The sequence below is a fragment of the Conger conger genome, chromosome 13 (assembly GCF_963514075.1).
Source record: "Conger conger chromosome 13, fConCon1.1, whole genome shotgun sequence".
Lineage (NCBI taxonomy): Eukaryota > Metazoa > Chordata > Actinopteri > Anguilliformes > Congridae > Conger > Conger conger.
Genome location: NC_083772.1, coordinates 41,785,978 through 41,798,809, shown reverse-complemented (window position 1 = coordinate 41,798,809; position 12,832 = coordinate 41,785,978). Strand labels below are relative to the sequence as shown.

General features: G+C 45.1%; 1 protein-coding gene across 4 annotated transcripts in view; it reads left to right on the top strand.

The window, feature by feature from the left end:
* The first annotated feature begins 2,017 nt into the window (after window positions 1-2,017).
* Window positions 2,018-12,832, top strand: part of LOC133107727 (nuclear receptor corepressor 1-like) — an 82,771-nt gene continuing 71,956 nt past the window's right edge. For 2 of the 4 annotated variants that reach the window (XM_061216856.1, XM_061216854.1), the window contains exons 1-6: window positions 2,018-2,380; window positions 6,144-6,333; window positions 7,374-7,495; window positions 9,741-9,942; window positions 10,386-10,565; window positions 12,365-12,478. In XM_061216856.1, coding sequence (XP_061072840.1) covers window positions 6,226-6,333; window positions 7,374-7,495; window positions 9,741-9,942; window positions 10,386-10,565; window positions 12,365-12,478 — 726 coding nt within the window. In that variant the 5' untranslated portion in view covers window positions 2,018-2,380; window positions 6,144-6,225. The remainder of the gene's footprint in view (window positions 2,381-6,143; window positions 6,334-7,373; window positions 7,496-9,740; window positions 9,943-10,385; window positions 10,566-12,364; window positions 12,479-12,832) is intronic. The other 2 variants (XM_061216857.1, XM_061216855.1) reach the window with 1 other exon arrangement.

The window sequence follows — 12,832 nt, the reverse complement described above, 5'->3', positions numbered from 1 at the left end:
CTCTAAAATATGTAAAGCTGTAAGCTAGGCAAGTTAGCCAGTGTGAAAAAAAACAAAAAACTCATGCATATGCAATGTGCAGAAGTCTGTTGTCGAATCCAAATCAGACTCACATTTCTGATCTGATAACCCCGGAATGCCAGTTCCCTGTGAGGTCATTGAGCATTCTCTACAGCACCTCCCTTCCTCTCAAATAAACAAACCATCCAAAGCTTTGTCTTTCATTTTAATTTTAATGTGTAGTTGTCTTTCGTGTAATACTGGCTAGTCCAAAGAATTTGGCTATGCAATTTCAGTATGTGACACAATTATGTAATTATATTGTATTTTATACATAGCTTCAGAATTATTGGCACCGTTAATAAAAATGAAGAACGGCTGCATATAATAAATAATACAGATAATAATCTATTGGTTATGTTCAAACTAAGATAGGAAAACAATATCATTTTATTTCAGTACATTTCCTCTCATCCTTTTCAATGAGTTATACATTATTTTCTGAAGACTATGGGTGCCAAAATCCTATTTACAACTATTATTGTGAATAAAATCAAACGTAAAAAGTGGCAATACATTTTCACTTAATTTAGTTAATCTTAGTCTAAACTATATTGCGTCATTCAAAAATCCCTATGTCATCTGTCAGCATGGGAATAACTGTCAGTTCAGAAGAGACAGATGGTACCAGAACAAATCTGGGAATGGATACAGAAAAATTCATGAACAGAAACATACCACTGTAAGGGCAATATGGAAGCCAGGAAGAGGACGCACTTGCATGTTGTCCCCACGGATGATAAGGAAAATGGTGATAAATAATCAAAGACTTAACACGGCTTAAGAATTACTGAGATTGGTTTCATCTTGGAGTCACAAAGTCTCTAAAAAGAGCTATAAAATGGCACCTCCATACCAACAAACTCTTTGTAAGGGTGGTAAGACAGTCCTTACTAAGCATGATAAACAAAACCAAGAATCTGGAGTTTGCCAATCCCCACTGGAATTATGACTGGAAGAGAGTTCTATGGTCATATGAGACTGAAATTTAGCATTTTGGCCAAACACACATCTTTGTGTTTCGGGGCAAAAGAGGAATGCATACAAGCAGATGCATCTCATACCTACTGTCAAATATGGAGGTGAGTCATTGATGTTTTGCAACTGTGTGTTCATTTTACCGGGGGACTGCAGGAACTGCAGATGGAAATTAGCTTAACTGTATCTAGTACAATTAATGCTTCAGATTTATGTTGCTGAAATTTATATGAAATATTATACAGTCCTTGACAAATAAACTGAATAAAGATGATACTATTTCTAGTCTGTAATAAATGGTAAATGGTTGGCATTTATATAGCGCCTTTATCCAAAGAGCGGTACAATTGCTACTTATCATTCACCATTCATACACACACTCACACACTAACGGCGATTGGAAAAAAAGAAACGTAGAAAGTAGTTCGGCTCTGTCACTTTAGAGGTCCGGTCACCTTCTGTTCACTTTGAGATTTATTGTGACATTCACCAGTGGTGCTGAAACTGCTGCTACCTGTAGCTTCTAGTCTGCAGGGCAATGCATTGATGAGATGTCTTTCCGAATGACGGTGATCTGATGGTTTATTACGTTGTACACGTAGGCTACATTTGGAATTGTATTTATCAATTGCTTATGCCACTGCATGGCAGAACTGCTCTGAAACTAGGCCTAATTGATTTTGCGATTCAAGCATAGCGTCGCGTGCGCCACCAATTGTTTTAGTAGCGAATAAATAACCAGCATACACCAGTACACCACTACCTAACAATCAGAACTTGTTATCGACGTTGCTGTTTTTTCGATTTCAAAATACCATTTGCACCAATGCCAGATTTATTAATCTGACATATTTTGTGTTCTTTTAATGGCGGTAATTTGTTATCGGTTTTGTCAAAGGAACGTTCTTTTAAAATCAGGAAGCACCCGGTTTAATTTTGCTTACGGACCCAGTTTTATCCGCTAGAGGGAAACATTTTGTGTCACACCATAATGTCCTACTTGATGTGTAAAATTAAAATATAATATATGTTCACTTTATATTCGATTATAGTCCAGTACTTTCAGAATAACTGGCTAAACATGAAAACTGCATAACGTCTTTCGGAAAAACGAGTAGTTACGACTGAATCAATATTTAAATTGGTAGAAAAACATATGCAATTTTCTGCAATGACCTACACAAGCGCAGCAGTGCTGCAGCTCAAGTTGCACTCAGCAGCACTCGAATAGGGCTAGCTAGTCATTTACCCATATTGTACATGGCTGGCCCATTGCTATAATGAAACACGCCTGTACCTAGATTTGTTGTCATAAAAATTCATCTAGTTGTGATGAAATGAGGTAAGTGCTTGTTTTTTCTCATTGAGGAATAAGCAGTACACTAATGAAACAACTCGTTGGTCCTAAACGTTAGCGCTGTCAAGGCTGCGAAACATGGCGGACGGGTTGCGATGGCTAGCTACAAGGGGCGAATAGCTACGACGTTAAATTGCTAATTAGCCAGTTAGCTAAAGTTTATCAAGCATTCGGTTTACTAGCAAAATGTTTATTCAACGTTCACTGCTGGTCTTGTGGAATTCTATTGATCGTGGCGCGTTAGAACGCCACAGTTCGTCTAGGTAGCTAAGTCGTCTTAACTGGTTAGCTAACCTTAACGAAATAACCAGCTAGCTATCTAGGCTATAGCTATGTTATGTAGTTGGATAACTAGTAATAGCTAACGTTAGCTAGCTAGCCGACTCAGAGCGAGCAACTGGCTAGCACCATCCGATATTATAGCGTTGCACATCGACTGTTTCCAGCACTTTCCTGTGTGTTGCTAAATGGAAAATAAAACTTTGTGTTTTTTCCCCCCATGATGTCTGGGAGCCATCAGTAGGAACCAAGCTAGCTGTGTGTGCCTCGCCCTAGCAAAAATGCTGTACGGCATCACTTCTGTTCTGCAATTATGATTTATGTGTTATGCTCTTATGGCTAGACGGGTATTGCGATTCAAATGCCGTTCTTATATACCGGTCACCAGTAAAATTAAGAAAAGCCTAATTGTAGCTGGGAATGCAATTTATCGGAGACACTTTGAAACGCCATTACAAAATATACTGTTACATATCACCGGAGAAAGTTAAATGAGATATTTTATGTGCTGTGCTTAGCATGAAAAATAAACTCAGCAATTGTATCCGGACGGAATTGTGTTAGGACGTTTGTCATCGTTGTGTCATAAGTATTAGCCTACTGTGGGTGCAGCCCAATGGCAAAATGGAGACACCGTTATTTGTAATTACTGTAGGTACTGTGTGTTGTCTGTTTTTGTTAAAACTACATTTGACTTGACTCCAGTATCCTTTTCAGTGTCACTAAGCTTTGACAGTTTAGAAATGTTTTACTTATTTTTAGTCGTAATTATAACTTCATTCGAGTGTGAATGAATTCCAACTGGGAGTCGCCTCTTTTTTTCCCAGTGGTTTCAATCAATTTTGAACACAGCATTTTTTGGAAAGTGGATAAACAAGAAACTTTACTCATGACAAAAACAATGGCTTTCTGTGCCAACTAAAACAAACTACTGCCTCATTTTTATGAGAACAGTTAAATATTTCAAATGTGATCTTATATTTTCTATTCTAAGACAGGAGATCTGTGTGTAGGTCTGCCTGCTGAGCAATTGCCTCTATCAGGCAAACAGTAGCTTCCCCTTTAAAGCACAAATTAGACTTCTATTTGGTGCATTCATCATGTTGGTGACTAATTTAAGATGTCTTAAAGGTACAATAGGTATGATTTTAGTGTTAAAACATTGTTACAAGACCATTGTAAATCCCATCCTATCATTGAAAAGGGCTCACTGACATGTTGACTCACCCTCTGCCTGTGTTTATAGTCCTTAAATTCGGGTTTCAAAATATAGTTGACGGACCGACATTGTACCAAAACATTGTATAGCTGTACAATAATTCAAGCTCATTGGTTGAAAATTGGTTCTAATCACCATAACCAATGGTGTTTCAATGTCAGCGCGTTCACAGAGAAGGGGGAGGGATAAACAGTGTTGTGGTTTGAAGGTGTTTGTTGCTGCTATTCCTCTCTTGACCATTTGATGTCCAAAATTACCTTGTACCTTTAAGACGTCTTAAGCGTAATTTCCTGAGAACATTGCAAGCCGAAGCCTAATTAAATGAAAATGTTTTGAGCTGATGCGCACCTATGTAAGGCCTAAATAGTGATATACGCGCAGGTATGAAATACAGTGCTCAAACCCGTTTTCTGTTTTTGACATTATGTTGATTGAGCTCTTTGTAAGAGCCTTGTTGCTGAAAGGTACATAACTTGTTGGACTGACTCACTGCCTGTGACATTATCTTCACACTAGCGATGTAGTCATAGCCAGGCACTCGTCATAGACTTCCATGATTCAACCAAGATTTCACATCAAGCAGATAAAATTATTTTACAGCACATTAGCCATTATGTCCCTTTATGCTAGCTTAGCAGTCCCCCGATGGCATGCCATTACAAAACGAGTTGCGTATGTGCCCACATTTAGAGATGTAACACCACACAGTCTGATATGAGTATATGAGTGAGTATCAAATAATTTTTGTTACTGTCAGTTATAATGGGATAGGCTAGTTATTCGTTTTAGCATAGCTACTGTAGGCTGAATTGGAATGCTGGTTGCCAAACACTTGTGTACTTGCCAATAATATTAAATTGAATTTATGTTGTTCTAGCTATCCGCTTGTTTCAGTGACTGCTAGTTTACATGACGTTGCGCTTCACGTGACTGTTCAGTGACATTACAGCTGTTGTTTGTGTCAGTAGCCAAATGGCACTGTCTAGACAAAGTTACGTTTTTCATTTACATTCCATTCTACAATCAGGTGCGATTAGTCACTCTAAGGGTGTAGACTATGCTCATTGAAACACAAACCGTCCCAAATCAATCGTTTCATGACTCAACAAAGTCAGTTTTTCTCTGTCACAGTTTTTCACTAATGTTAATGCATTTTTGTTGAGTGATTGATGCCAAAGATTGCGGCGGACTGGTTCTCTTATGCTAAAAGTTCAAATGTAAACCTGTTTTTGAAATCTAAAAAAAAAAAAATGTATTACCGTACTGTATATTTTATGAATTCTATTCAAACAACAGAGTGAAAAGTGAGAGACAAACCGACAGCTGTGGCAGAAATGTCCTTGTCAGACCACTCCTTTTCCTGGTGCCTTATGTTCAGCACTTAAAGAGCATTGTCCTGGTTTGTGCGAATCAGAGTTGTTTGATTGAATTGCATTAAAGTAGCCGGCGGAATGTGATTGAATCTTGTGGACAGTATTTCATTCTGAGAAATGATCCTTTCCTATAGTGGCAGTGCACAAACATTGCCATGTACGCAAAGCATTTTTTCTGACACCAGGTGTTTTGAAAGATCTGTGAACTATATGTGGCCTTCTGAATTAACGGGGGGGGGGGGGGGGGGGGGGTGATACTGCAGCTAGGAGGTAGGCCGGTCTGGGTGTTCTAAAATGTGGGGAAAAAAATTGCTTTTACATTACATTTATTTGACCGAGCGTGGATGTGAAAAATTATCTGTTTGTTGTTATTATTTAAATTTTTGTGTGTGTTTCTGTATATCCCAGGCAGTTATGCACTGGTATGTGAGTGGAGGATATTTTAGAAACTTGCATACGTCTCTGATGACCAGCTGGCTTTACAATGGCTGGTTCGGGCGCAATTTGTGGGCTTTTTGGTCTAAAGCAAAATGCACTTCATATGACTCCATTGCAGCCTCTACAGCCCCACTATGTTTCCTACACGAGGCATTGTAAATCTGGCAGGTCGCCAGAAACCTAAGTGAATGTCTATGGTATCCTTTATTGCACACACAAACTGAAATTGAAAACCTGCCCTAAGACCAAAAAAAACCCATAGATAATTGACTGTCCTAAAACTATGCACTAAAGAAAATATGGCAAGATGGCAACATTGTGCTTGCCGGGTTGCAGCCTCTCTAGATGCTTTTAAACACAAGTTCTGCGTGTTCATCCGCATCAGAGTCCATGCTGGTTCCAGTCTCTAAAGATGGCCGCCCGTGTCTGTTGTGGACAGGTGGTTGGCGTGTCTGTCAGTGCTCCCGCAGTGGCCCTGATCGCTGTGCTGGTACCGCCCCTCCATTCCGGCTCCTGACAGGATGTCCAGCTCCGGCTTCTCCGCCAACCAGGGGGCCTTCAGCAGCGAACAGAGCTGCTACCCTCCTCACTCAGTCCACTACACTTTCAGCACAGGGCGCCACCATCAGGTAAGCCCGCTGCGCTGCACCCGGAACAAGGCCGTGCCTCTTATCTGCCACCTTCCGGGGTCGGCAACCCTGGTCCTGTCAGAGCCGCGGGGTGTGCTGGTTTTTGTTTCGGCCTTAAAATCGGCAACCGACCCAAGAAACAAGATGAGGCGTGATCCGTGTAATCAGCTGCTTTCATTCATCAGTTAAGTGCAGACTAACAACAAAAGCCAGCACGCCCCGCCCAGGTTTCCTTCCCTAGCATGGCACAAAGGTCGCGGGCGAATGTGGGTAGCAGCTCAAGTGTCGGGGTGCCTTTCGCACTGCGAGTTGGTGAAAATGCTGAGTTTATATGTGGAGGGTCTGGGTAGAGGAATGCATGGGGAGCTTAGCAGAACCCCTGGATGGGATTCAGTATCCAGGAAGAGGAGCCAAACTGTTTCAAGCGCTGCTTTGTGATTTTAATATTTAGGTCAGCCCGGGGCTCAGTGGGAAGTCATTCATTCATTAAAAAAGCGGATGGCGATGACGCCAAGCAGGCATTCGGTCTTTAGACTTCATAATGGGCATATCTGAAGGAGCTACAACCTTCAGGTTATCCTGCTATTGTCTGACAAAGTACAGTGCTTCAGCCTCAATGTCTGAAACTCATCTGAACCTTTACATTGTTTTGCCCGCAACCTTTTATGCTCTTTGGCAGTTTGAGTTTAAGTTCATACCAGACCTGAGAGGTCTTCCAAAGACTTCAGAACTCCAGACGCAAGCTACAAAAAAGTTTAAAGTGTATGCCACAAGTGGCCATTTTAGAGTGACTGTGCTGTGCTTCCTACCTGTGAAAACAGTGTGAGTTCCCTGAGTGGGTCGGTTATGTGTGTGTGGGTCATCTGTATAACATAACATACATAACCAACTGTGGGTCTCCTGCCTGCCTGACTCTGGGTGCTGTGTGGGTCTCCTGCCTGCCTCACTCTGGGTGCTGTGTGGGTCTCCTGCCTGCCTGACTCTGGGTGCTGTGTGGGTCTCCTGCCTGCCTGACTCTGTGCTGTGTGGGTTTTCTGCAGCCGGAGTATGTGGCTTCAGACTGCCGGCCTCACCTGCAGGAGGTCAGCTCTGCCTCCCAGCTGCTCCAGCTGCAGCGCCGGGGGCCCTCCCTGCTCTCCGCCTTCCACCCGGGGGCCGAGAGGTAACTCCCACACCGTTACACATAACCCCCACACCGTTACACATGTACAGAGTAACCCCCACACTGTTACACATGTACAGGGTAACCCCCAAACCGTAACACATAACCCCCACACCGTTACACATGTACAGAGTAACCCCCACACTGTTACACATGTACAGGGTAACCCCCACACTGTTACACATGTACAGAGTAACCCCCACACCGTTACACATGTACAGAGTAACCCCCACACCGTTACACATGTACAGAGTAACCCCCACACCGTTACACATGTACAGAGTAACCCCCACACTGTTACACATGTACAGGGTAACCCCCACACTGTTACACATGTACAGAGTAACCCCCACACCATTACACATGTACAGAGTAACCCCCACACCGTTACACATGTACAGAGTAACCCCCACACCTTTACACATGTACAGAGTAACCCCCACACCTTTACACATGTACAGAGTAACCCCCACTGTTACACATGTACAGAGTAACCCCCACACCGTTACACATGTACAGAGTAACCCCCACACTGTTACACATGTACAGAGTAACCCCCACACTGTTACACATGTACAGAGTAACCCCCACACCGTAACACATAACCCCCACACCGTTACATATGTACAGAGTAACCCACACACTGTTACACATGTACAGGGTAACCCCCACACCGTTACACATGTTTAGAGTAACCCCCACACCATTACACATGTGCAGGGTAACCCCCACACTGTTACACATGTACAAGGTAACCCCCACACCGTTACACATGTACAGAGTAACCCCCACACCATAACACATAACCCCCACACCGTTACACATGTACAGAGTAACCCCCACACTGTTGCACATGTACAGGGTAACCCCCACACCATTACACATGTACAGAGTAACCCACACACCATTACACATGTGCAGGGTAACCCCCACACCGTTACACATGTGCAGGGTAACCCCCACACCGTTACACATGTACAGAGTAACCCCCACACCGTAACACATAACCCCCACACCGTTACACATGTACAGAGTAACCCCCACACTGTTACACATGTACAGGGTAACCCCCACACTGTTACACATGTACAGAGTAACCCCCACACCGTTACACATGTGCAGGGTACCCCCACACCGTTACACATGTACAGGGTAACCCCCACACCGTTACACATGTACAGGGTAACCCCCACACCGTTACACATGTACAGAGTAACCCCCACACCGTTTCACATGTACAGGGTAACCCCCACACCGTTACACATGTACAGAGTAACCCCCACACCGTTACACATGTACAGGGTAACTCCCACACCGTTACACATGTACAGAGTAACCCCCACACCGTTACACATGTACAGTGTAATCCCCACACCGTTACACATGTACAGAGTAACCCCCACACCGTTACACATGTACATTGTAATCCCCACACCGTTACACATGTACAGAGTAACCCCCACTCCGTTACACATGTACAGGGTAACCCCCACACCTTTACACATGTACAGTGTAATCCCCACACAATTACACATGTACAGAGTAACCCCCACACCGTTACACATGTACAGTGTAATCCCCACACCATAACATACCGTTTAATGCTTTGTGCAAACACCCCTGGCAAAGATGACAACAATTTGTTATGTCCTATAAAAACAGCCAGAACGTTCAATTCTCTCTTCCAATCATAATTAAAAAGTGTTTTGGCTAACTCCAGATACTTGGTTTTGTTTTTTGAGCTCAGTAAGGGCTGTCTTTGTGTCACCCTTTCAAAGAATTTGTTGGTATGGAGGTCTCTTTTTGAGACTTGGTGACACCAAGATGCAGTCTCTGAAATTCTTAAACTGTCATCCTTGAGGTCTTTATGGTCTCCCTCCATCCGTGGGGATTTGTGTCCTCTTCCTGGCAAGTTTGTCACCATTCCATATGTTTTAAATGTTTTATTGTTGACCTTACAGTGCTAAATGGTATGCACTGTACTGTATATACACATATACACAGTAACCTACATGTGTGAACCATAACGTCTACATCATAATGTAAGGACAGTGCAACATATAACATAACATACATACAGTGTAACATATGTGCACGGTAATGTATATACAGTGTATTGAACGTACAGCGCTTTTTACAGTGGTTTGTAGGGCTTATGCAACGTTTTTGGAGCACTTTCACAGAGGTTTGTAGGGTTTATACAGTGTTTGTGCAGCATTTGTACAGCAGTGCTGTGCTCCCCCAGGTCCTCAGAGAGGAGACATGACTACGGGGCGCAGTTCCACCCGGTTTCCACCCAGGCCGAACACGAGGCGCCCGAGTCCAAACGGCCTCGCGTTGAAACCCTCTCAGACGCACATTTCCCATGTGCCCCAGCGCCCGGGATGGTCCTGTCCCTCCCCCATGCCCTGCAAGATGGCCTGAGGACCGCCGGAGACATTAAAAAGGTCTGAACGTCCGCAAGCTGTCGGGCCCAACGCCTGACTGAAGTGACAGTCGCTTCCTTGTTCAGAGAGGGAGCCTTGCTCTCATGTGACCCCGCACTGCTGCAGTGAGGGTTAGGGTTACAGGAAAGACAACTGCCTGGTGCCTGGCTGGCTGACTGAGAGTCTTAACTGTACTCGACTGGGCGGCCAACCTCATTGGCACCGGTTTGAAACCCTAGGCGTGAAAATATCCTTGCTGTACCTCTGGGCGGTACTGACATGGTAACTAGAAAATGACAAATTATTTTCAGAACGTGTAAGAGGATGTATGTACAATGTAATAAAAATAAAAAAATTATAATAATTTAAAAAAAGATAGCTAAAACGTGTGTTACGATTCGCTGAGGTCGTTCTGCGGACAGCGGGCTGCGGGCGGCGTGGGTCTGACCGTACCTCTGTCACAGGAGGCCCATTCGGGGGGGAAGGCTGAGCTGCCCCACCCCGCCGCCCAGCACCATGGCGGGGGCGAGCAGGACGGCTCTCCCTCCAGACTGTCCAAAGAGGAGCTGATCCAGAGCATGGACCGCGTAGACCGCGAGATCGCCAAGGTGGAGCAGCAGATCTTCAAGCTGAAGAAGAAGCAGGTAACGTCTCGTTACTGGGGCCCTCTTCTGCGGTCAGTCCAGAATGGAGACCAGACCTGGGTGAAATACGTCATTGTTTTGGATTCAAATACTTTTCTACGCTTTACAGAGCATGCCTGGTGTATTGGAACTGTGAATCTCAAAAAGTGCAGACCCCGCCTTCTGGTCCTCTGGTCCTCTTGGTTGGCGCTATTGCACCAGGCAAGATCAATCAAACACAGAACAGTACTTGAATCCAAAACGAAGACGTATTTGAGCCAGATGAGACGATGAGAAAATAAAAACTGTGAGCGATATTAAATCAGGAACGGCTTGTTTTAATTCCAAGTCGGTGCAGACAGTTGAGTTGTGCCCTTCAGTTTTCTCGAATGCCGTAATTGGTTAGAATCCAGCCAATCGCACGACGCCGTTCTCTGCAGTGGGGCGAGCCGGCTGCTCTGTTGCTTTGTCTCAGAACAGAAAGAGTGAAGAAATTCCCTCTGTGGAATTAGTGACTGGCTCTTGCGTGATTTAATCATGAAGCGTGTCGTACTTCAAAGGACTGCCAGCGTGATGAACATGCACTCCCAATGAAAGAACATTTCCTGTTTTCTGACATTTTCTTTTTTTTTTTTTTTTTTCTTCCATTTCTTCCTGTTTTACATCACGTGAGCAAAGGTATTGTTATGGAAGTTCAGAGATGCCAGGGTTGAAAAATTGTAGCCAGTTTAAGCATCAGAAGCCTTACTGCCTGCCACACACCCCCTGCTGTTCCGCTTTCCCTGTCGAGCGCGAGAGAGGGAGGGAGGGAGAGAGCAAGCGAGAGGGAGAGAGCAAGAGAGTGAGGGAGGGAGGGAGAGGGAGAGGGAGAGAGAGGGAGAGGGAGAGAGAGAGAGAGAGAGAGAGAGAGAGAGAGCGCTCACTGCTCTCCAGCATATCACTGCCTTGGAGGCAGGGCTAAATGATTGGCATATTCACAGCCGGTACACCCTGATATTACATATCAATGACAGGTATTGTTAATTTGCTAAGTGGGACATATGGTATTTTTGTTACATTTGCCATTTTTCTTTTTTTGAATTTAACAAGGAACGTTTTTCGGTCTTTATTAACATAACTAAATGGTGAGAACAGGCCATTCAGCCCAGCAATGCTGGTCTTTTTCTCCCACAAAAGTGTATCTCCCCCTTATTTTACCTAAAAGCGAAATAGTAGCCGCGGTGGCGCAGCAGGCTAAGACGCCGCAGACTTGCAGTTCGCTGCAGTTGCACACCGGGGACCGGGGTTCGATTCTCGGTCCTGCCAAAAGCCGAGTTTGGCCGGCTCATGTGGGGCAGCATAATTGGCTCGCTGCTCCAGGGGGAGGGACTTGGCAGGGTTAGTAGATCACTGCACAATAAAGCGCCTCGGATCACGGTCGCGGTCATGAGACGAGACGGCTTGGGGAAGGCGTGTCGCTCTCCTTCGGGCCGCTGAGGGACGGGGTGCGGGCGGTGTATCTAACACTAACTCTAATTGGATCAGATGGGGTGCAATTTCCCCCATGGGGAGAAAATTTCCCTTTTTCCCCTCCCAATTTGGTAGCCAATTGTACCCCCACCTGATCCAACTGGCTGCCAAATTGGGAGAAAAAAAAAAAGCGAAATAGTATCTAACACAGTATCAAGCCTGGTCTTGAAAACCCTCAGAGTTTCTGCCTCCACTACCTAACCTTGCGAGCTATTCTAATGTCACTTTGTGCGTCCCCCTCTATGCGTCGTTAATGTTGCAGATGGAACTTCCTGTTGTTGCTGAGTGGTGCCTGTGCTTCTGTATCTTAGCAACAGCTGGAGGACGAGGCGGCCAAACCGGCGGAGGCGGAGCGGGTGGTGACCACGCCCCCCGTGGAACACAAGCACCGCAGCATCGTGCAGATCATCTACGATGAGAACAGGGTGCGTGATGCGCCGCACGGCTACCAACCCACTCGCCTGCGCTAGGCTACCAACCCACTCGCCTGCGCTAGGCTACCAACCCACTCGCCTGCGCTAGGCTACCAACCCACTCGCCTGCGCTAGGCTACCAACCCACTAGCCCACGACCCTTCTAGCCTACCCTAGGCTACCAACCCACTCACCCACGACCCTTCTAGCCTACTCTAGGCTACCAACCCACTAGCCCACGACCCTTCTAGCCTACCCTAGGCTACCAACCCACTCACCCACGACCCTTCTAGCCTACTCTAGGCTACCAACCCACTAGCCCACGACCCTTCTAGCCTACCCTAGGCTACCAACCCACTCACCCAC